We start from the raw sequence: 25,691 nt of genomic DNA, 5'->3' as shown, positions 1-25,691 counted from the left end.
AATAGTCACTATTAACTACTCAATAGGAAAATATTTTGTACACAATGAGTAGGTGCATGGCATTACATTAAGGTAAGGAAGCAAGGAGTGTAAAACTTAGCCACTGTATCAGAAAAATACTTGTGTTCCCATAAGTTATCAGAATGTTCAATCCTAGAAAATTGTCCATAAGCACATACGCTTATTTTCCTTAGCAGTTTATTCAAAACATCTTATTAAATTTAGTGGGTCTTACCAAAAAGAATCAGTGCATCAAAACCATAGCTAAGCAAATCTAAATAATTATAATTAGGTATTCTTCTTCAAAGGTGATTTACTAGGGTGCAAATAATAATAGGGAACTGTATTAGTCTACAGCAGGGATCCTCAAACTTTTTAAAGGGGCCAATTCACGGTCCCTCAGACTGTTGGTGGGCATGGCTAGGTGGTCATGTGAATGGGTGGGCATGGCTAGATCATGTGTCTGGATGGACGTGGCCAATTGAACAATGCACACAAATTAAACTTTACTTTTTTGCTCTTGGGGGTGTTTTATTTGCTTTTATTTGCATGTTGCTCTTTTTGGTTGCCTTTTCTTTTTACTAGATCATTTTTGCCCATTTTTTGACCACCTGGGGTGTCTGTACCCCCTGTTTTTCACCCACCCATACCTCCAGAAGCATTCTGCAGGCCAAAACCAGGAAAAATGGCTCTTCTTAGGTCAAAAATGGGCCGGTTTTGTCTGATTTTGGCCTCCTGGGTATCTGTGCGCCCCGTTTTTCACCTCCCCTGCCTCCAGAATGTCTCTGCAGGCCAACATTGTTGGCCCTACCTTTCAGTTCCAGTTCGCAGGGCTTGCAAAGGTAAATCCTGCGTTCGGCTGAAGGGTGGGCGGGATGACGTGGTTGGGGCAGCCTTGTGGTCCTGCACGGGCCGGATTAATGGCTTTGGTGGGCTGCATGCGGCCCATGGGCTGTAGTTTGAGGACCCATGGTCTACAGTATGATATCCAAAAGTCAGAAGCAATCTGATAGCACCTTTTCAGACTAATACATTTGTTGAAAGGGATAAGCTTTAATTATAATATATTAAAAACATTGCATTTGTTCAGGTTTGTTCGCAGTGTGACCTATTTGTCCCACTTAGAATCCACTGGGGCATTGATGACAGACTATGTATTGATAGAAAAGATTGTTTGTAACTCAGAGTTGAATTGGGGGTCCTTGGTGCTATCTGAGCCTGGTTATTTTTTTGCAGACATCTCATTACCAAAATAGGTAATATCAGTGCTAGAGGGGAGTTGCTCTAATTTTATATACTAATGGCTTTCCCTGCCAGTGTTGGAGAGAGTGGTCTTGGTTGTTTCTTAATTAGGCTGTTGTTTACTTTTAGCTGAGGAGAAAACCCAACTCCCTCTAGCACTGACGATGTTACCTAGCTTGATAATGAAATGTTTTCCAGAAAACAACAAGCTCAGAGAGTACCAAGGACCCCACAGATGATGGTGTGTATTACACTAGAGGAAGTACATGTGAAAGTGCCTCCAATATTGCGTGTGAAGTTGTTGGAAACTGTGATGGTGCTACTGCTGTTGTGAATGTGGGGGCAACATAGATATTTGGGCTGGTTGCAGGCTCTACTTCCATGTTAACATCATCTTCTATTGTTTTTGATTGCTTGTGAAAATCTGCTTCCAGTTGAGTGCAAGCATGAGACTGCCAATGCCTAAAAAAGGAGTGTTTATTTGGTATGGGTTGTAGCTTACAGTAATAATACACTTCAGGGCTTGATTTTTTAACTGAAGTTAACAACCAATTGTTCTGCTTTTGTGAACAATTTTGGGAACATCACTGATATCAATGCAACACAGTTTGATACCAGACTATGTATCTTTATAACGTAAGTATTTTATCTTTGGCAATATTGATCTGCAAATCAGTAACATGGCTGTGGTCACACAATATGCCAACTTTTTAATAACTGACAGAATAATATCTCCTATACGCTTAAACCCTGAAACCTCTTTTCCTTGAAATTCATTGATATTATCTGCAATGTAAAAAAAGTCTTACATCAAATTCCATCACACCTCAGTTTCCACACTGCCATCAATCTTAGCCCTACCCTATCTATAAAAAAAAGTCTACTTCCTTGATGTCATGGTAGATTTATACCGTATATGGATTTAATCAACTCATAAACACTATGTCACACAGGGAATCTACAGATCATGAACACATACCACTTCCTCCTAGAATACTGAACATAATCAATTCTACCATTTATATACAAGCTGTACGCTGCAACCCCATTTATTCTGACCCACTTCACAGAGATGCTTTGATGGTCTTAAACAAGCATTCAGAGGTTGAACTTCCCCTACAGCGAGACCAACAGACAAATCAATAGAGCCAGATCAATAGAACTAGGGAGGGCCTATTAAGTAACCACAAAAACAGAATAATAGAATATTACTGGTTGCCTCCTACACAGCCCAAGCCACTCAGATGCATTATTAATAAGCTACAACTCATACTAGACAATGACAGTTCATTTTCTCAGGCATTGGGTGGCAGGCCTATAGTCACAGACAGACAGAAGCTGATTTACATCCAACATGAAACCAATTCTCACAAGCAACCAGAAATGGAAAAATGATCCTAATACCCAAACCAAACCTTACAATCAGAACAGATATCTACTTTGCCCCTATATTTACATAAAGAGCACCATCACAGACTCCAACAACTTCACAGTAACATGGTCTTCCTTTATTATAATATATGCCATCATCTCCAGGATTTTAAGTATGATAAAACAGATGAGATATTTATGCAAAGGTATTATTGGACACAAGTGTGTTATTGGACTGAAGCAAAGACAAAAAGAGCATTTGAACCTCCCATGATACTTCATTACAGAACTCAAGGTACAGTAGTTACCTCTTTTTTTAAAAAAAGAAAAAAATTACAGAATTCATCTCACTGTTCAGAAAATAGATTTCTCCAAAATCCAGAAGCTGCTTTTTAATTGTTCTTGATTACTTAAAAGTGTAGCTCTGGTGTAGAGTGTCACTGCTGATCCCCAAATTGGCAGGAACAAACTTTCCTTTATGAAACTCATTTGAAGCAGTTACAAACAAACTTTTATTTCTTGAGGAAAAACAGTGTCTTTTCCAACTCTATAACCTTTTAGCGTGCTATAAAAAGAATTATACAAAAATGTGGCTTTTGAATAGAACTCTATACCCTGCTTTACTTGCTTACCTTTTATATAGAATTTTAAGGAATTGCACACCACTTTTAAAGAAAGACATTTGATTAAAATGATATGGGATAAGATTAAACTTGCATTTTTTTCTCTCTCTCCAACTTGGAACAGAAGAAAAAGTAGACAGAATATTATAAAACAAAGTTTTCCCCCTTGGTCTCAATTAAAAACATGCAAAATAAAGAGTTACCTCCGATCAGTACAAACATTATTTCTCAGAACATTTTTTAAACTGTTAAAGACACATAGGAAAAGCTCCATCTGATCTACAATTGTTCAACTCTAATGATTTGTAGAGTCTTTGGCAGAGGTCTCAAACCCCCTCCCCGCCCCCTCGTTCTTTTAATGACTTACCAAAGATTGAATTTGAGACCAAACAGGTTTTACCACTGAACTATGGACATTGTTAACATCCTGTCAATTTTTCATTTTCCCCACCTCTGCAGCTAAAATATCTAAGAACCTGCTTCTTTATATAGAGATAAGTTCATATTTTCTACCCATTAATATTCCTAGATTAGTTGTATGTAATTTATGTATCATTGATATCTAACAAATTGAAGACAATAGATGCAAATAAAGTGAGCTATTTGTACACAGTTTTCAAATTCTTTTCTTGTTCTTGATCATATCTGTATATTAAGTTTTAGAAGTGGGTGCTGAATTTATTTTAATTATCTGCAAGCATTCAAGGCCTGTAATGAAAAGCTTGAGAAAAGGACCCATGGTTATAGTCTATTTTCTTTAGACTGTACAATACAACAAATGTAAAAAAAGACAAATTTCTTCTTAACTTGTTTAAACATTGTGGTGTATCTGTTGGCAAATAAGTCTAGTCATCTGTTGTAAGAATGTATTTTATAACATCCCTAACAAATGCCTTCTCAATTTCTTTTACATTTCATCTTTCCCTTGTACTCTGGTTCCAAATTTTTTGAGCCTAAAAGTTATGTGCGTTAATATGCATTTATTAACCATGGTTTGTCTAAACCCATAGGATTAGTCTATCAGCCATAGGATTAGTCTATCAGCCATAGTTTACCAATCACACTGACTGGGTTCATTCAGCATATTAAACCAAAAACAAATAACCCATACTAGAGCTTAGTAGGATGTGTAAATCAATTTGCACAACATACTAATTCATGGTTAACTGAATAATTATTTGTTAAAGTAACCCAATTGTCTGCATTCACACAAATCACAAACTATTTTAACTAAGGTTGACTCAGCCTTCCATCCTTCTGAGATTAGTAAAATGAGGACCCAGACTGTTGGGGGACAATATGATGACACTGTAAACTGCTTAGAGAGGGCTGTAAAGCACTATGAAGTGGTATATAAGTCTAAGTGCTATTGCTAAATAGGCGAGTAACTCTACCCATATTATCCTATTGGTAAAAATAATTTAAGTACTGGAAATTAGATCTTAATACATCCTAAAGACTTAACTGTGATCTCAGATTTGGGATATATTTTCTAGCACATAGGTAAACTATTTTTTGGTAGATTGAATCCATACTCTTAAATGCATTTATAGTAGTAGCATTTGTTCTTTAAAGTTTTTTTCTACAATTTAAAGGCTATAGTATTTACACATGGTATATTTAGTAAGAAACTGAAGGCAATTTTATTTTTTTTAAATTTATTAAAATATATAAATATTTGGAGAAACAATGAATTAATTTTGTACCATTAAAATCAGTGCCATTCTTACTGGCTTTAAGTGCTATTTTGGAATTCTTTTTGTCTTCCTTAAAATATAGTTTTAGATAAGGGAGTTTTCCTTTTCTAAAAGAAATTGAGCAGAAATGAAGATTCTCATGGCACAGCTCTGATGCGGGAGGATGTTATAAAAACTCAATTGTGTAATAAATGGGAAAATGTATCTTTGCAGTCAAGAAAAAAATGTACTTCTTACTGGACTATATCAAAAATTATGTTTGGACATTTTGTACAGCATATAACATCTTCTGTAATACTAAAGTAGATTGTAATGCAAATGTTTTCTCATCTTCTTGCCAACATTGGCTTTTCTTCTTTCTTTTGTTCTTTGCTGTATGTAGATCCTTTTACAGGATAAAACTCACCTAAAATTCACACTTGTCTCAACTCACATAACTGCTGGATTTTTATTTTATTTACTACTGTACGTTCTAAGATAAATCTACAATTGTTTCAGAACTACATGATATTAAAAAACTCCTTGATGCATGGTTTTTTCCTTAGGAAAATCCTTTCCTTTCCATTATTGCATTTTCTACAATGCCTTTTACTAAGGCTTCTAAACTGCCACAGACAGACTAGCCAACCCCATTTTTAACCTAGCAACCTGTGTAAAATAGGTTTGTGTGGGTAGTCCGGTTAGGGTGTCATTTAAATCACAGTTAAATTAACCACCGGTGGTTAAATGCGTCATCAGAGGTGCCCCCTCCCCGCAACCTAAGGGTGAGAGAATTGCTGCAATAAGTCTGTATCCCTAGCTGACTTAAGGAATGGGCAAATTATTTTTTTCTTTCCATGAGAAAGATTGAAAGGACCTCTTTTTCTTCTCTTTCCATTGTTTGGTCTGTGGTCTGAACTCCAGTCCAAGGCACCCCCTCTTCCCACCCTCTGTGGAGAGTTCAAGGCATGTCTCCTGGCATTTCCCCTCCCCCCAAAGGTGCTTTTTCAAGAGGCAACTGCACGTACGTTTTTCCTGGAAGACATTCACTCATCATCCAAGAAGCTTCTTCCAGGAAAAACAAAGAAAGTCCAGTTGCCTCTTGAAAAAAAGCAGCTTTGGGATACCCATGACCAGAACGACTGAGAATCTCCATAAACTTTTCCCCTTCGCCTTTCTTGGACCCGTTCCTTGCGGCGCCCTCTATCGGCGAGTGGGAACCTTGGTGAACGAGGCCCGTCGCTCCGTTTCTAGGCCTGGCAGGAACCCAAACGGGTTTCCCGCGTAAACCGCTTCACTGTTTTCGTTTTCGCTCGCTCGCTCCTCCTCCTCCTCTCCAGATTATGAAACTACCGAGGAGAGAGATTTCGGGACGCAAGTGCCTGTGTGGGGGTTGCCTATCCCGGCGAGCCTCTGCATCGCTACTGGGGAACGTGCAAGCTAGGTCGCGAGACTCCAGGTGAGGAGGGGTCTCTCTCTTCCCCCCCCCCAATACTCCTGGCCATGGAGCTGCTGTTTTCTTTCTAATTCCCCAGCCTATCCCAGAGTCTCGTGCCTTGGAGAGAGGCTTCCTTTGCTTTGGACACGTGTAGCCTTTGCCTTGCAGCTGGGCGTCCTGCTAATGCTGGCGGCCGGCTTCCCAGTCCGCTTTCCATTTCTGAATGGGCTTTGCTTTTCCGAGTAGTCAGCCCTTGAGTATATCCGAAGGGGGAAGTTTCGGGTGCCTATAAATAAAGTCTTACGTAAGGAAAAGAAAGTGTTCCAAACGGACCCTGCTCCTTGCTCGATGCTGATGGCAAAACGTGCCTTTTATTTGTGTGGAAATGTGTGTGGGGTTTTTTGGGAGGGCGGGGGGGAGGGAGAAAGAGTCTTCTCTGCACGAGGATCCCAAAACTGCATTTCAGCCTCCCAAAACTCAGGGCAGGTTAGATGTAGCGAACTTGTCCTAAACCCAGGCAGGAAGGGTATCTATCAATTCAAACGCTAATTCTTCAGCTGCATGGGAGTCTTCATATAGATTGTCGCCTGTACGAAGAGAGATACTAGCATAAAGGAGGGTGTGTAAATGAATATTCCATGCTAAAAACAATTATCGTCAGAAATCTTTTTCTCTTAAAAAAATGCTACATGGTAGAGGAGGAGGTAATGTGATGTATCAGTTCGGCTTGTGATTGTTTTCTGAACTTTTTAAAAATTCAGGCAGAACTTTGTTATGTTGCTGAATCTGACATGAAAAGCAAATACAAAAATTACTGACAAACCTTAGGATGTGGTTAGAAACATTTCTGTAACAAACCTAAATTGCATATGTCAGTATGTCCCTGTTTTGAATGCATTGTTATATCTTTTTTTCTAATCTGGTGCCCCCCAGTTGTCTGTACAACTTTCATAATCTTGAACACAAAACCCTGTATACATTATATTGGCTGTTCTGGTAGGTTTTGTAGTCTTGCATCCAGAGTTCGCTGGGTTGAGGAAGGCTCATCTATTTTCTGAACTGAATTGAGACACAGGATAAAGATGGGACAATCCAGTTATTTACTAGGAGAAAGATGGCAATTATAAGACTGAAGAGAAGCCATATCTCCTTACTTGTATACATCTGAATCTGTCTAGGATAATTAGATGTTGCCTGTTTACATTTTAGTAGATTGTCAAAATTACACACTTGTCGAAATTGTGCAGAATTATGCTTTAAATTGATTGATTGTTTTTCAGTCTTTAAGAAAAAACAGTACAAGTGGATGTAAAGGCTAAGCTAGTAAATCTGGAGATTAGATAGAAATGAGGGCCATTAAAGATAGTGGGGTTTACTTTTAAGTAAAAATTGCATTTGTTAAAAATTACAGAGTAATATGACTGAAGCAAATGTCTTCTACTTTATCTATTTTAATATGTGTAAAGCTGCACCATAATTAGATGGGGGATTTAATGAAAAGTTATCTAGTTTTTCCTCTAGTATAGAACAAGAACAATTTGGAAATAAGTAGCAAATAAGAGGATTTCTCTGGAATATTGTTAGAGACTGCCACAAGTTGAAAGTAAATTGTCATGGGTGGCCAGGGCCCAAATATGATGTATGTTGGAAGGCCACATAAGCAGCCTTGAGTACCAGGATGGAAGAAATACTGAATATAAATGTAATTTTAAAAAGTTTAAATAAGAATTTGTAGTAGGAGAGAAACTTGATTTCAAAAAGATCAAATTCTTAGTTTTCTGACTCCTATTACATTGCTTTTTTTTCAGTTGAACAAAATGGGTTCTAGGAAGCAGTCAAAGGATGAGCATCCGAATCCACATCAATCAGAAATAGTGTCAAAATCATCTAGAAAAAGGAGGCGAGACTATGGAGAACTGGATAATGAGTTACAAGCAAAAAAACTATTTGTGAGGAAAACCAAACAACTACAAAAATCAGGTAACCAGTGCCAACAATGGTCATGTAAATGATTTAATAATTATTTGGCAAACATCACATTAAGGTAAACAATGTACTGATTATTGAGTTGTGCCCTGTGCAGAAGGACTTACTGCTTCTAATTAAATTGCTTGAGAGGTGTATTTATTTTATCGATACTTTTTATTCTACATCTTACAAATTTGAACTAGTTCTTCAAAAAGCACTTCTAGGGTGAATGAAAACAATTAAAGTAGCTGATTGGGGAGATATAGTGGCAGTGATTTTTCAAAGAAGATAGTATAATTCTGTGTTCCTGCCTTTGAGGCTGTAAAAACATGATTTAGTAACATTTTTTTCATACTGTACCCACACATTCATCTATTGAGTCCTTAGTTCTACCACCATAAAAATGTTGTTTTCTTAAACTGACAGGATTCAGATGCAGACTAAAGATATGTACATTATTTTAAGCACTGTCAAATTAAAAGTGTCTCCCTGAAAAATAGAGCAGCACTGTGATTTATTTTTCTCAGAATCTCATAATAACAGACTGCTTGCAGGAGTATAAGTGCTTTAATTTTAGCACAAAGTTGAAATAATAGATTGAGATCACCCCTTCCCAAATAACCTCCAGAACAGAGTAGAGGAGCATTTGTTGCCTATGTAAAAAAAAGAAAGGGAGGGAAAAGAAATCTTAAATAAAAATATTCTAGTAATCTATCTCCCTTGTTGGATTCAGTTTATTGACTCCAGCATTTTTCCAAAATTGGGTATAGGAGCAGGAACACAAGGAGGAGTCTAGATTATATAAGATTGAAGTATATTTCTTTTCCAGCAATGTAATTGGCAGATGATTCTTTCCCCCACCTGGTGAAATGCAGAAGAGGGAGTACCAGAAAAATCAACTAATCACTTTGCACATACAAAATTAAGATAGCTTCTTTGTCAGTGAGTCAGAACAGATGAAATAGAGTCAGGATAGGGATGGGGCAGCAAATTTCATGCCAGTGTACTTTTTTGTTGATTCAAGTGTGGGTGGCACTCATTCAGCAGCAGGGAAAAGTTGTTACAGCCTAGCTGTTTAGGTGATTTTATTTAATGATCTCTATCTTTTCTACTTTAGGTATAAATGTTAAAACATAAAATAGTTTAACAATTTAGATAATGTACCTAATTACAGACAAGCTAACTTACTTTTAGCCTAGCCTGTTGTGCAAGGGTTAGTTTGTATTGTTAGTTTATTGTTCAATATGTTGTGCCAGTCCAGAAAATTGGGTTGAATAAATGAATTGCAGATCAATCCCTTACGTACTTCTCTTTCAATGTCTTGTTTGCTTAGCTTAGCTTTGGCATTATCTTTCATCTAAAGCCAAACAGAAGTATTAACATCCTTAAGTTACCTTGTGACCTCCTGACAAAGAAGGTACAAAAATGAGTGTTAGATAGGGATGGGGAACATTCCAGCTGTAGCATCTGTGCTAGTTCCAACAGATTTTCCTCATCATTATTGATTGTGTCCCATCAAGTTGCTGTTGCCTCCAACAACAATGAAGGGAGTGAAATAAAGAGAACAGGAATAAATGACCTCTGTTTTCTTTTATCTCATGTGTGGGTGGCTTTAACAATAATGAAGACATTTTTTAATTGCTAAAACATTTTAAAATGTCTTAGAAATTATGTAGGTATCCCCTATATAGGTGACTGGGGTATCATTCAACTTGAACCTTTTTTTAAAAGTTCTTTGCGCCACTCTAAAATTAGTTTCATGCGTGTATGAACTTAGAATCTCAGTTGATTAGAAATAATTTATTTCCTGCTCTGCTGCTGTGCATTCTAAATCACATTCAATGTGAGTATTCTCTTGATAAGCCATACCTCTGGAAACCTTGTGTGGCAGTTCTTATATAATTCTGCTTCCCAGTTTCTGTATTAATTCAGCCTTTTCTTTCCTTATAAACTATAACATCTGAGAATCCATTATTTCTAATGAAATAAAACCAGGGAAAGGAAAGCACAGTTTAAATGTCATGTTTGCACTCTAGTTGGTCACAGGAGAAGGAGCGCTGATGGGGTTACATATTCATAGCACTTCAAAGTTAATGGGGTTACGTTAATGGTTGTAGAATAAAATTTCTTGAATTAGCTGTTTTCAAGATACTCTAGATACTGTTATTTAGAATAATATATGAATAATGACAATGTGCTCCTGTTTAAGACCCAACTTGTTCTGACTGTGGGTAGATCTTTAGAAATATGAGTATACCCATTAATGTGAAAAATGAATAATGAAAAGTGTTATTGAATGAGTGAAAGTAAAAAGTTTCTAAGCCCTGTTTGTATCATATAAATTCCTTTGGTAGATAATTTTTCTCACTGTCCTTCGCTTCTACAAGTTCTGTGCAACATAAATATGATCTGCTTCTTGTATTTTAATTTAACAAATTGTCAGGTGTTGCATATCCTATTATTATTTTGAAGATTATTACTGTATTTCCCTGAAAATAAGATGGTCTTATTCCCCCCCCCAAATAAGCGCTTGGCCTTATTTTGGGGGGGGGGTGTCTTATTATTTTTGAGGTGCAGGAGCATGGTCACCTCATGACTGCTGCTGTGTTGCAATATTTTCGGGGAGGACTTATTTTTTTGGGAGGGATTATTTTAGTGCATGTGCTCAAAAGCTCGACTGGGCTTATTATCTGGCAAGGTCTTATTTTCGGGAAAACAGGGTAGTAGTGTCATGGACAAGATTACATTGCACTTTTTCTGATGCAGATAACATCAAATCCTTGTTCTTGAAATGCAAATTTGTGCATCCATCCTTGTTCTATGTTATGTCTCAATGGTTCCATACCATTGATTTTGGTATAGTTCTGGATTGGGTTGGAGGATTGTGGGTGGGTGGGACTGTGAAATGCTGGTTCGCTTCCTTTCTCTGGAATCAGTTCCAGTGGTGATGATGGAGGAGGTGTGGTGAGATTCCACCCTCCCACATACCTGTAGTGTGTGGAATGTCCACAGAATTTGGTGCTCTGTCCACTCTTATTCAATATCTACATGAGGCCATGGAGTGACCTCATCCATTACCATAGGTTGAGGTATCATCAGCTGAGGACCTCTTATCTCAGTGCCTGGAGCGTGTGAGCGTCTGGATAAAGAACAATAGGTTTCAATTGAACCCTGGCAATACCGAGTGGCCTTGTTTTGGGACATACTACTTTTAAGACTATGCCTTCTTTGGTGATGGATGGGATTGAACTTCCCAGCAGACCTGGGAATCTTTCTAGACTCACACTCCTGCTCAAAGAGCAGATGACAGTCATGAGTGGGAGAGCCTTTGCGCAGCGTGTATTGTGCGCCGGTTGCACCCATTCCCAGATTGGAAGGCTCTGCTTATGCTCATTCATGCCCTAGTCACCTCTCAGTGGGACTATTGTAATATGTTGCATAGAGGGCTTCCCCTGAAAAGTATCCACAAGCTTCAGCTGCTGCAGAATGCAGTGGTATGGGCAGTTATGTATACCTCTAGAATGGCAAATATTACACTTCTGGTCCATGAGCAGCATTGGTTGCCAGTTTGCTTCTGGATCCAATTCAAAGTGCTGCTTTGACCTTTAAAGTCCTTCATGGCATCGGCCCAGGTTAATTCACTTGACTGCTTCTTCCTGATTACATCTGCTCATCCCATCAGATCTGGCAAAAGAGTTATACTACAGTCCCGTCTGATGGCAGCTACATTTAGCTGGACAGGCAGTGGGCCTTTTCTGCCATGGTGCCCACCCTATGGAATATCCTCCTTCCCCCAGCCCAAAGTGAGGTGGGATCCATCCCTGTTGATCTTCCAGAAGTCCCTCAAAACCTCTAGAGGACCTGCAGGGTACTGAGGTGACTCCATTGTTGTTGACAGCTGCTGCCTTCTCTTAACCTTTAATTGTGATTTTTAATTTTTTCTGCATAATTGTTTTCTATGTTTTATTATTTTAATAGTCTTATTGAACATTGCCAAGAGTCACTTTTTCGTGAGTGGGTGACTCTATAAATTTGATAAATAAATAAATAAAAGTATCTACAGATTAAATATAAAAAGTAGAGCGAACTATGAAAAACAAAACAAACTAAAGGCAAACCTCTATAGCTGAATTGCTCAGCAAAATTCTCTCTAGGCAACAGTCTCTTAGGCTTTATTCATGAAGTGTCAGCAGATTTGTTTGTTAAAATCACACTGCTAGAAACTCCGTGCATTTTATGTAAGCTATAGAACAAACTGGAATATTCTGTTCCAGAAGGAATTTAAAGTGCAATGGTATGATATCCTGTTTTTATGTTTTGGGGTTTCTCAATGCATATATATATATTTACATTTGTCAGAAGTTGTTTAATTTTGCATAGCAGCTTGATGTCTGTGCTCACATTTGCCTTTATCTGAGGAGTCTTCCAGAAGAAACCCTGCTAGTATAAACTGATATTTGTTCTGCTCTTAAGTTACAAATGTTTGCACTTGGTATTTCACACAATTAGGATATATACTTGTCCTAGTGAATGTGACATAATTGAATAAGTGAATAAAAAAAGTTCCAGTTCACCTTCACAAACAAATAATAGTGTTTTTGTTTGTTTGTTTTCTTGACTTCTTTTTAATTTTTATGGGAATCCTGGTTGAAACTCTTACTAAACAGAGCTGGTCAAATTTGATGAAGCTATTGAGAGGAATTCCACAAAGAACAGTTTTGGTTCTTCAATTTTTCAATATTTTCTTAACTAGGAAGAGCTGGAATAAAGGCTAATCAGATGTGCAGATTATTGAAAGTTAGGATAACTTGACCTCACAAGACAGAAATAAAATTCTAAATTATGTTGATGTGTTAAAGAAATTAACTGAAAGTAAAATGATACTTAATAGAAACAAAAACAAAGTTCTTTATGAAACAAACATCCAAATACTCATAGATTACCTTCCGTCAGAAACTCAAAACCCACCTGGTCCAGCTAGCCGGCCTGGCCTAATTCCAGCCTTCCCACCTCAGTTTTGGTTTTTAAATTTTATGATTGGTTTTATGGGCTAGTTTTAATTTTTATAAATTGTACAGGGGTTATTTAATTTAATTTTAACGATGTACATTATTGTGTGGATGGGTTTTTTAAATTTATACCTGTACACCGCCCCGAGTCCCTCCGGGGAGAGGGGGCGGTCTAGAAATCTAATTAATAAAATAAAAAATAAATAAGATTAGGAAAATATCCTCCTTGGAAAAGCTACTGGGGAAAAAAATCTTGAATAGGTTGCAATTGAATGTAAGCCTTAAATATGATATGGCTGAGAAAAAACACAAATGCAATCAAATTGTACATTTTTCTGCTTTGCTCACACCATCTTAAGTGTTGTGCCCCATTTTGGGCTCCAGCTTTATGAGGCATTCAGTGATATTGGAACATATTCAAAGAAGTGCATTGAGGATGATTCATGGATTAGAAATTTAAGTACTATAAAGAGAGATTGAAGGAGGTGGGTATATTTAGCCTCAGGAAAAGTTGACTATGTAGAGATATAGTAATACGCTGAAGAAATATGAAAGTATTTCATACAAAAATCCAAGACCTGTTTTTAAATCATACCAGACTGCAGGATTTCTAACTGATCTAAAGCAATCCATTCTTAACTTTGTAGCCAGACAGATAGAATCTACAGTTTTAAAACAGTAGATTGAAAGAAACCCAAAATTCAGATGTGGCAGAAATCTACAATGCAGAATAGTGGAACAACTTGCCTCCAGAAGTTGTAAATGCTCCAACATTGGAAGTTTTTAAGAAGACATTGCCTAACCATTTGTCTGAAATGCTATAGCAGCGATGGCAAACCTTTTTTGGCTCGCGTGCCATAAGTGGGGGAAGTGCAGGGGGGTCGTGTGCGGGCGTGCCGCACCCATAATGCAATGTGCGACGCCCCCAGTGCGCATGTGTGCATTACAGGCACTCCCTCCCCATTTTTACATGTTTTTTTTGCCCCTCCCCAGGCTCCAGAGGCTTTATAGGAGCCTGGGGAGGGTGAAAACAGTCTCCCCTGCCCCCCGGACGCCCTCCAGAGGCTTCAGGGACCATGAGGAGGCTTCCCTGACGCCTTCGGAGCAGTCAAAATGACCCTCCGAGCAAACTGGAAGTGACTTCCGGTATGCTCGGAGGGTCGTTTTGAGCACTCCGAAGGCTTCAGGGATCGTCAGGAGGTTTCTCTGACGCCTTCGGAGTGCTCAAAACAACCCTCCGAGCAAACCGGAAGTCACTTCCGGTTTGCTCGGAGGGTCGTTTTAAGCGTTCCGAAGGCTTCAGGAGGCTTCTCTGAAGTCTCCAGAGCAGTCAAAATGACCCTCCGAGCAAACCGGAAGTCCATTCCTGAACCTCCAGTTTGCCCGTAGGGTTGGGTTTTTTGCGCTCTGGAGGCTTCACGGAAGCTCATGAAGCCTCCAGAGGGCCTCAGTGGGAGGCGGTAGAGGCTCTTTTCACCCTCCCCAGGCTCCTATAAAGCCTCTGGAGCCTGGGGAGGGCGAAAAATGGCTTTTAAAAAGGGTGAACTCAGCTGACAGGGCAGCACCTCTCGTGCCCTGACAAATGGCTCTGCGTGCCACCTGTGGCACGCGTGTCATAGGTTCGCCATCACTGTGCTATAGGGTTCCAGCCTAAGCAGGGGTTTGGACTAGAAAACTGCCAAGGTCCCTTCCAACTCTTCTCCTCTCCTCTCCTCTCCTCTCCTCTCCTCTCCTCTCCTCTATTCTAATTATACTTCATAAAGATTTTTAAATTAGAGTTAGTAAAAAAACTATTTTTAGATATGGAATTATTTTAAATAACGATGTGCAAAGGCTTAATCTACCAGTCCTCTAATGAAGGAATTGAATGTAAATTTTCAGTAAGAAGTGTAGAGTATTCTAGCAGTGGGTATCATTCATATATACATACATATATACATACATACACTGAGCAGTGATACTTAGCAGAAAAACAACTGATACAAAAGAAAAGTCATTATTTAAAAATGGTTTCATTCTATGGTGAAACATCTTCTAAAATTGTTGAGCTATGTAACATTGCCACTGGATAATGGAAGAACAATCTAATCTGACTGTAGCATTTTAACTTTTTAATACGTATTTTGATTAGCAATAATAATATTAGAGTAATATACCAACAAAAAAGCACACATTCCTTTTTCTGAGTATAATATTCACAGTGAATTTAATATTCTTATTTTATTGATATTTCCATAGTTGCATATTAAGTGTCCTGCTTAATTTCTGTATCTATTTAATCATACAACTTTTGACTTTTTCATTTTCTAAATCATTTCAGTAATCACACACACACAAGCTCCAATAGATTTTTGAATTCTGTGCTAAATACATTTCAAAGTCAGTCAAACTCCTAATTATATGACCTTATTTTTGTAGTTCCTTTGGAATTATACTACTTATAATTATGCCTCTCTGACTGTTCCAAATAGAATCTTAAAGAATTTTTAATGTGTGTTAAATCTTGCTTTCTTTATAAATTATTTCTTTACTTATAAAATAGTTAGCATATTTGACTTTATGAAAATAAATAGTTTGGTATTGGGACAAGGGGTAATAAAGGATCTATTTTTCTTTTAAATTTGCCCCCTATTTTTAATAGAGTATAATTATACAATTAACATTTCTTTTTGTAGCAGACCTGGATATATGCAAGCCTCTTGAAAGCTCTACTTCTTCCATAGAAATATTGAACTACATGGTATTATTCAATCTGTGGTCAAATTTAACTGTTTGATAATAAGGAAATCCTCAACTTACAACAATTCATTTAGTGACCGTTCGAAGTTACAATGGCACTGAAAAAAGTGGCTTATGACCGTTTTTCATACATACGACCATTGCAGCATCCCCATAGTCATGTGATCAAGATTCAGACGCTTGAGAAATGACTCATATTTATGACGATTGCAGTGTTCCGAGGTCATATGATCACCTTTTGTGACCTCCTGACAAGCAAAGCCAATGGGGAAGCCAGTTTCACATAACAACTGTGTTACTAACTCAACAACTGCAATGATTCACTTAATGCCTATGGCAAGAAAGGTTGTAAATACGAGCAAAGTTCACTTAACAAAAGTCTCACTTAGCAACAGAAATTTTGGGCTCAGTTATGGTTGTGAGTCGAGGACTACCTAACTTAATAGCCAATCCATCTTGTTATTTTCCATATTGTAGAATCCTAAATTTAATTCTTTGCCGTTTTAAAACTTGAATTATGCTACTCATTTGCTTTAGAATCATTCAGTATTTTTCTTCAATTTTCATTGAAGTTGTTACAAGGTATTTAAGGGTATATTACTTGCTATGTGTCTCAAATTTCTCTCTAGTATTTTTCATTTAGTTTGCTATTTCACTACTATGAGTTCTAGTTGTAGGAAGAAAAAGGAGGAAGTTCAAAGAATTGCTTTTCTTGCCTTTAATAGGTGAGTTCTGTTTTTCATCCATGACTTTATAGTGGACTTCAATACCTCAGGTGCCCTCTAAGTGGAGGACTGGAGGGCTTTTATGCCTCCATGCAATGGCATTTAACTTCCGTATAATGTAAATAAATATAAAGTAAGTATATAAACTAAGGGGATGCAGTGGCTCAGTGGCTAAGACACTGAGCCTGTCGATTAGAAAAGATGGCAATTTGCCGGTTCGAATCTCTAGCGCTGCGTAATGGAGTTGAGCTCCTGTTACTTGTCCCAGCTTCTGCCAACCTAGCAGTTCGAAAGCACGTAAAAATACAAGTAGAAAAATAGGGACCAGTTTGGTGACAGCGTTCCATGTGCCTTCGGGGTTTAGTCATGCCGGCCACATGACCACGGAGACATCTTCGGACAGTGCTGGCTCTTTGGCTTTGAAACGGAGATGAGCACCTCCCCCTAGAGTCAGGAACGATTAGCCCATATGTGCGAGGGGAACCTTTACCTTACCTTTAAGTAGGCAATGCATATTTTACAGATTCACAAGTTTCTTGTTCCAGAAAAAATGCGACACAGTCTATTTTTATAGCATTTCTCCTGGAACTGTAGGAGTGGATGGATGGTTTCCCATTGTGGAAATCCTGCTATAGCCCATTTGCCAGGTTCCTTCTTTCCAGCTGAAGTGAAAGGTTCCTTCTTTCCAGCTGAAGTGAAGAAGCCATGAAGCCTAATTGTTGTTCTTCCACTGCTTGCTTGCTGCTCTCAGTGCTGCCCCCCAATCCCCAGCCATAGCGGTTCTTTTCCTTTTGGGTGGTGGGGAGAGAAGAATGTTGCTTTTTTCTCCTCACTGGATCCAAACAGAGCAAGATACTAATCAACTGTTGGTTTCAGTGCTCCCTCTTTGGCAAGCTAGAGGGAGTGCGGACTAGTTCAGAAATAAGATTTTTAAAAAACTTGTAGTACTGTGCTGTACTGTACAAACATATTGCTGATAGGGGATGTGTGCATGTTTGGTTTGTGGAGCATGTGGAAGCAGCTTCACTTTGAATTTCTGTGCATTGGCGTCCTGGTGGAGCAGATAAAGAAGCTTTCCTGTGCTATTAGCTGTCAAACCTTTATTTATTTATACAATTTAGAGCCTGCCCAACTCACAATAAGTCTGGGCGACTTGTTTATATTTAAAAATCAAGGAACAATAAGAACAAAACATAGATCAAGTGTACAGAAGACGGACTTAACAATCCTACAGTGGCTCGATTTTTTAAAGTCACCAAATAGTTTTGATTAATCCATTTTCAAACAGACATACATAAAATAAAAATATGAACTATTCCCCATTCACAAAAACAAAATTTTAAAAATTACATCTATATCTCAGGTTACTGTATCTATAGATCCCAATTATATCTCAAGTTCACTTGATTTTGTAAGCAATTAGAAAGAAAATTCAGCTTTCAATGATGACCTAACCTGTCCAAGATTTTTTTTCCAAAGGGAAACATAATGTGTCATTTTTTTACACAATTTTTACTTTTCTCAAAAATTGCTAAATCACATCTCTGAAATCCAGTTCTTCGTATCAGCAATTATAGTATTTTCCTACTTCCTAAAGATTATTCTGCATGAAAAAAACCACATTAAAAATCTGAATTTTCTCAATAATTCTGTCAATTTAGTGTATAACATTATTTCTAAAGGGATATAACGAAGAAATTCACCCTAGCAGTGGTCAGTAATTCCTTCCCCCTCAAGATCACAATTTTATATTTATATGATTTTTTAAAAATTAATAGTTAACTGAATACTGCCATCCCCATTTAACATTCTGTGAATTTTTTTTCTATTTTGAAAAAAATTGCTTATGTCTTATCCTGCTTTTTACTAGATCTTTATGTAGTCTACTAGCCATTTTAGATTTTTTGTATTAGCATGCTGATGAAACTTTATACTTTTATATCTACCAATGCATTAAATAATCATTTTTCTTCTAGTTTTGTCTTCCTCCCCAACTGTTTTGAATTTAGATGTGGTTGGTAGTCCTCAATGTGTAAGTACAAAAAAAAATGAAGTCTTCCTATATTAACTAAGCAAGTAATCAGATATATCTATTTTTGTTGTTTGGGGACAGGACAAGCTTGCTTTGGTGGCTCCATGTTTCGAAATTCAAGAATTGCCTTCTATCCATGGGAAATGCAAAAGAATATTGTCCACCATGTTTATCAAAATATGGTGGGTGGCATTATTGGATCACAGCTTAAGAAGGTAAAAGTTACAAAATTCAAAAATACTGAAAGTTAATTATAATTGGTGTTTTGTCCTGAAGAATCTCTTTCCAAAGATACTATTTTACTTTGTTGGAAAATTTTCAGACAAGTAACCAATAATTTTCCAGTTCTTTTCTCTCTGTTTTTCAATACTCAGTGTTTCATTTGTTTTAAATATATACTGTGTACAAAGCTTGTAATTGGTCAACTGCAACTTAGTAAATCTAAAAAGATAATATGTTTCATTACTCTGTTTAAGGGCATATTTTCCATGTTTCTTTCTTTAACTTCTAACTTATGTATATTGTAGATTTTTTTCTGCCAGGAGTCAAAAATAAATGTTCTAAATATATCCTGAATGATTCCCAAATTAACTGAACTTTTATTTATTTGAAAATCTATATATTTATTATTTTGTTGTTCTGTTAACTATGACTCTTCACAGGAAAAAAAGTATTAAAATATTAACTCTGGTAATTGTGACATTTTTGTCCAAATTCAGTGACACTAATATGGGTGTATAATTAGAAATTGTACAATTAACTATTGAACCTGATATCAAAAATTATCTGAGTTTACACATTTAAATAGTCTCCATTAATGTCCACTGAACTGAATCCCTGGATGGTATTCAAAGGATGTTGTAACTTCCAGTTCATTTTTTTTCCAAACCAAAAATGGATCAAGAATTAAATAGATCATAGTAATGTCATCCACCTAAAATCCAAGATTAGTAAAACTAACATTAGTGATTGTGTAGAATGTTCAGTAAAATACAGTATTCTTATATGATAAAAATAATTCAACTGAATATTTGCAGAGTTGAACTGTTGCTTTTTTATAACAAGCAGATAGTACTTTTAAAGTACACAGGAACTGGATGCCTCATCCTTCTCCGAACCTCATTCTCTGGAATAGTTTCTGTTATTTTTTAAAATAATGTTTTAAAATTAGGCAGCTCTGGTTAAAAGAACTGCCTAATCTTTCGCCTTTTCGTCTGCCATGACTTGGATTCAAAGTGAGGTTACTGAGGCCAGAATACTAAACACTATGTGATGACACTGTACTGGAATTAATGATCTCTATTTTTGATGATTAAAATTGCATAGTCACCAAATCTTTTGTTCAACTATAAAATTAGAAAATTTCACTAAAATTTCTACTTCGTTGGCAGATTTAGAATTTCCAGTTATTTAATTGACTTAATCCCCTTCTTTGCTAAAATGATTTTTCCTCATTTTTCCAGCGTTATATATTACATGTAAAAGAATCCACCCTCATCAATTTCAATGTATAAAAAATATTTTCCTTTTAAACATGCTCCTCAGCTCTTTAATGTTCCATGACTCACATATATTTGTCATTTTAAAAAAATACAAAAATGTATGTGTAGTGATGACTGGATTAGCTCCAGGTCTGAATTGCAAATAACAATAACCAGTATTAAAAAAAGAATATTCTTAAACATAGTATGATTCATTACTACTGAAAAAACATCTTGTCAATAGATAATTTATTAAAACAATTGTTTATTCAACACATTTGAATCAGGAAGAAAAGAAAAGGAACCCAATGTATCTAACTAATATTATACTATTAAAAACACTGCCAAAACTAAGAAGAATGCTAAGAGTATTATATATAAAATAATTAATTAAAGTAAAAATAACACAATTTTAAAAAAAACATTAAAAAGCATTTTGGATATTTGGAAAGCCAGTGAAGACATTCCAAGCACTCAGACACACTGTAATTTATTGTCCCATCAATTCTTCAAATCAGTTAATGATTTCTGAGTGTACTGGAGTAATAGACTGTATGAGTAGGCCATCTGTTGTTTGAAATAATTAATAGCCATTTCTGAAACAAAAAATTTCATAATGCCTGTTCAATCTAATGTATTGTAGGATATACAAGATTGTAAAGACTAATGTCTACGTGACACATAATAGACTGCTTAGTAGATTCAGCCAAGTCTGAAAAAGATCCAAATAAATTTTGATAGTATCTCTTCAAATCTCTTGTGCTCTGGGTAAGAGAATTTGAGTATCATTTCCCCCCTGTTTTTTTTGACCTTTGATATGATCCAAGGTATCTTAGCAAGTACCATATACTTATAGTTACAATGGCACTTAAAACTTCGTAAACTCTTTTGAAGGTTCAATAGTTCTGCATAATAAATATGACCTAAACATGACATTATATGTTTTCCATTAAAACTAGATAAAGAGTACCCCATTAAAAAAAATGAATTAAAAATGTTGCATTTGCTCATTTATTTCTTGAGGAAAATGAATCCAAAGGTACAATTACACAATTGTTCCTCTCAACTGTTATGTATAACAAGACTGTGTGCATGCATCTGGGGCTTGGATCCTACTCTCTTACTCTCTTGGCAACAGTGTCTCCAGGTGCCCTTTGTACGGTCTCTCTACTTGTACCGTCTGTTCCGAACAGCAAGTCCCTTTGACAGAAGAATCACAGCTTTGGAATGGCATCCAATGCATCCCAGCACCGTCGCTGTGGGCTCCAAAGGAGGAGACATCATCCTGTGGAATTATGAAGTGCTCAATAAAGCATGTTTTATTAAAGGGGTAAGTTGGTTAGCATTAACATGCTGATGAGAGCCATGAGTTATAATTAAATTGTTTTTGAAGAATCAGGGCTTGTTTGTCTCCTTATTTTTACAGAATGGAAATGAGGTAGGAGGAATGGCTCAAAATTGGATAAATGTTATTTTAAAGTGGGAAATCTGTCATCTTTTTGGATCTAACGTTGTTTTACTTAATTAAGGGAGGGGTTGAATCTGATAGTCCAAATGGTCTCTTCCAACTCTGCAGAACTTTCTCAGTCATCCAGATCATGGTTGTCTCAAAGGTGCTTTTTTCAGAAGGCACTGGACTTTGTTTTTTTTTTTCTTTTGAAGACGTTTCACTTCTCATCCAAGAAGCTTCTTCAGTTCTGATCTTTGGATCTCTTCCAACTCAATTATCTGAATGAATGGGAGACATCCTGTAAATGCAATGTGATTTTTCATTTGGTTTGTAAAGATGTTGCTTTAATATGAAACCTTGTACCAACTTTGTAACCTATAGACTGAGCTTTACAATTATAATACTTCTACAGCAGTGGTGGGTTCTGGATCCCGGTGCAACCGGTACGGTACAACGGGGCCCGGCGTCCACCACATGAACGTGCGCAGCGCGTGCATGCATCCTTACCTCCTGCGATGCCTCCGCGACGCTCCAGTTGCTCAACAGAGCGTCGTGCAGGCGCCGTACGCTCTACGCGCATGCGTGGATGTGCCAAAGAGCTCAAATACAGGTGAGGAGGATGGGTGGGCCCTCTGGAGTACCGTACCAGAACGGTACCTAGTGCACCCGTCAGGCACCAGTACGCCCGTGTGTACCGTCAGGGTGTACCGTCTGCAACCCACCACTGTTCTACAGTGTATTGTGATGTCTGTTTATTGGATCAGGCAAAGAATTTTTTTTAAAAAAACATTCCTAGATCTTGTATGTGAACTACTGTTAGGATATATATTTGTATGTGAAGACAAGAGCATTGCAGTCTTATAAACCTTGAAAAAAAGTATAAAACATTAAAACTGAACCTCTGCACTAAGAGTATAAATGTAATCTTCCTGTTTTGTTCTTCTCAAACAAGTAAGATAATTAAATAAAAACTGAACTTCTCGTGTACTCAGCATGTTGTTTCTCCTAAAGAAGCCCTCCTGAACTCATTTCCATCTTATTTTTTTATCCTCCAAGATTTATAATTCCTCTGGCATATTTCACTGATCATATTTTATAAATCTCATTAATATGCACCAAATTGCTTTATTTTCCCTGATTACGTTTAAAATTGACAGTATTCCTCAAAGTCTCTTTCAGGTCATAATTGTTAAGAATCTGAATGGGGGAAAAAATCTGCACTCAATATGATACAGTGATTCTGAGAGAGGAAGCTGGGCTCTTGTCATGATACAGATTATGTCAGAGTTAGCAATTGTTATTTTTCCAGTAACAGTTATTTAATATATGTAGCATTGGCTAGAAGAGCTGAAAATTCTTCCCACACGAGGCTCTTTGCTTTGATGCAGTCTGATAAACATGAACACTACCTTTTGGGAAATGTAGTTTTATAATATTACTGACACTGATCAGATAGTACGAGATATTTTTCTCCTTCCTGGTTTTTGAGTGACTTTGTGTATTATTCATTTCTTTTAACTATAGATTGGAGCTGGAGGGGCCATCACAGGAATGAAGTTTAATCCTTTTAATACAAGTGAGTTGTACACATCATCAGTTGCTGGAACTACTGTCTTGCAAGATGTTAATGGCAACAGAATCCGGATCTTGGCCAATACCCATGACTGGAAGTAAGATGCAGTCTATTTCTTTCAGAGTTTTTTATTAGAAGGGCAGCATAACCATAAGAAACAGTTAAGATTGGAATATTTTTCCTTGTTCCACTCAGCATTTGGGAGATTTATATTCCTGAGTCACTTTTTAGAGTGCTCATTTTTCTAGTTCAGAAAGTAGCCTTTAAGGAACTAGGTAAAAAGATGTAACAAACTACTGAGTAAAACTTTTGAAAATCAGTAAAATAACAAAATGAAAACTGACCAGCAGACTGAATGATATATTTTCCTTGGTAAAGAGATTTGCTTAAAACATGTAAGATTTAGATCACCCTAAAATATTAGAGTGATTTTTTTTTCTATATGGTTCGTATGAAAATGCTTGTACAGCTAGAAAATATTGTACTTCAAAGGAAATAGGCTGTTTTGACCCTAAGAGCACAAAGTAGTGCACTTTTTAAGTATTTGTAGCCATGCAATGCTGCTACTGTTGAAAAATAGAGGTCTTTACTACTCTGTTTTGGGATTATTCTAGTTCTGTATTATTTTAAACGGCCCTTAATAGCAAGATAAAGAGTGACAGTGAGATATTAAGTAGCACTAGGGGGAAGAGTCCGAATTGTTTCCAGCATTCTGAACTTGGAACAAAATGTTCTCAAGTTTTATCAGAACGTTTCATTCTACATCGTTTTGAGTATTCTACAGTTGGCTTGATTTAGTAATTTATTTTAGTTTCCCCCCAAGCCATAGAAATTTTGAGAGAGAATTAAAACAGGAGTGACAAGAATTTTTATTATAATTGGCCAGAGCCACTTTTGAATGGGCAGGGAGGGTACAAAGGATAATTAGACATATATTTCAGAGAAGAAGAGCTTGCTTTCAATATAAAATGAGTACTGCCCTCTAGCACTGAAATTTATTACTATTTTTATATTGCTGTCTGGAAGTTAGTTCATGAGTTGTACTATAATTTTGCTGTCTTTTGTGTTCTTTGTATATTGTCTTGTATAAACATTAAAATTAAGCATAGATGCTTTACAGATGGTGTTGCTACATTTTTCAGATTGCCAGATAACAGAAACTTGGTTTAGTTCCAAGAAGGCCAAATATTATGCATGATATATATATGAAATATGTGTGTGTGTGTGTGTGTGTGTGTGTGTGTAGTAAGTTTCAATGAAATATCCAGAAAACTATATGTTTGCTGCTGTTAAATTGTTTATGTGTTTCATTGAAGTAAATCCATTGTTATTTTTTGCTACTGTAGATTCAGCTCTGTCACTTTTTGTGCAAGTGTAGTCTACATAAATTATTCTTACTGTGGGTTTTGTTGTTTGCTATGAAAAAAATAGTTAAAATATCATTGTTTTGACTATTCCTTCTGTAGATTGATGGTAAATTAGCATGTAGCATGGACTACCATCTCCCATACTTTTATGTGAGATACTTTTTCACCCAGAGTGAAAAGCAAGGAAGTAAAGGCCTTGTTTCAAATTTCTGTTGTTTCCAATGTCATACATTTAAAACATCTTGAGTTCTGTTCCATCAGAAGAGATGCCAATTATTTGGATGGAATATTTTGAATGGGACTGTTGTGTTATAATCTAAAAATTTATATAAAATGTTCTAGATTTTTTAAAAAAATTCCTAATTACTGCAATGTTTCTTTATAAAAGGGCTAATTGGTGAGGTATACAGTTGTCTCATTTTTTGAAATATTATGAAATAGTTTTGAGGGTAGCTTTTCAGCAATTGTTATACTTGCTTTGTAAAGTAAGTAAAATGCATTTAAATATATAGGGAATGAATTAGCTAGAATTGATGTAGTACTGAATTAAATTCAGAATTAATTACCGTATTTTTCAGAGTATAAGATGCACCTTTTTTCCTCAAAAAAGAGGCTGAAAATCGAATACAGCATTTTTTGCCTCCTGAAGCCCGCCCCCTTCACAAAAATGGCCATGCATAGCCTTATGGAGGTTTTCAGAGAGCTCCTGGGGGGTGGGGAGGGCAGAAATGAGCAAAAAACAGGCCCACCCAATCAGCACAAACCCCCACTGGCAGTTAAAAAGAGGAACCGGCTGAGATCTCACATTGCTCCTGGAAGCACCAAGCCAGAAGCACCAAGCCGGAAGCAGCAGCCTGAAGATGATGAATGAGACTTCATCGAAACGTCGTGAAGATACTTCCAATTCTACGCGGGAGAAAACCCGAACAACCAAAGACATACATACAAACACCCGCGAAAACCTCAGAAAATATATATATATATGTTGTAATTGTAC

At 36.8% G+C, this 25,691-nt stretch overlaps 2 protein-coding genes across 4 annotated transcripts in view; one reads left to right on the top strand and one right to left on the bottom strand.

Moving 5' to 3' along the window:
- Positions 1 to 328, bottom strand: part of PACSIN3 (protein kinase C and casein kinase substrate in neurons 3) — a 35,787-nt gene extending 35,459 nt beyond the window's left edge. Inside the window, exon 1 of the mRNA XM_081953479.1 lies at positions 236 to 328. The gene's annotated coding sequence lies outside the window, so the exon portion shown is untranslated. The remainder of the gene's footprint in view (positions 1 to 235) is intronic.
- Positions 1 to 25,691, top strand: part of DDB2 (damage specific DNA binding protein 2) — a 36,359-nt gene that overhangs the window by 1,372 nt on the left and 9,296 nt on the right. For 2 of the 3 annotated variants that reach the window (XM_081953444.1, XM_081953446.1), the window contains exons 2-5: positions 8,159 to 8,330; positions 18,905 to 19,038; positions 21,443 to 21,634; positions 23,279 to 23,424. In XM_081953444.1, the coding sequence (XP_081809570.1) occupies positions 8,168 to 8,330; positions 18,905 to 19,038; positions 21,443 to 21,634; positions 23,279 to 23,424 (635 nt within the window). In that variant the 5' untranslated portion in view covers positions 8,159 to 8,167. Of the gene's footprint in view, positions 1 to 6,202; positions 6,372 to 8,158; positions 8,331 to 18,904; positions 19,039 to 21,442; positions 21,635 to 23,278; positions 23,425 to 25,691 lie in introns of those variants that run through there. The other variant, XM_081953445.1, reaches the window with a different exon arrangement.

Source organism: Natrix helvetica (assembly GCF_964273705.1).
Source record: "Natrix helvetica genome assembly, chromosome: 1".
In the NCBI taxonomy this organism is placed as follows: domain Eukaryota; kingdom Metazoa; phylum Chordata; class Lepidosauria; order Squamata; family Natricidae; genus Natrix; species Natrix helvetica.
This window is presented reverse-complemented; position numbering and strand designations above follow the sequence as displayed.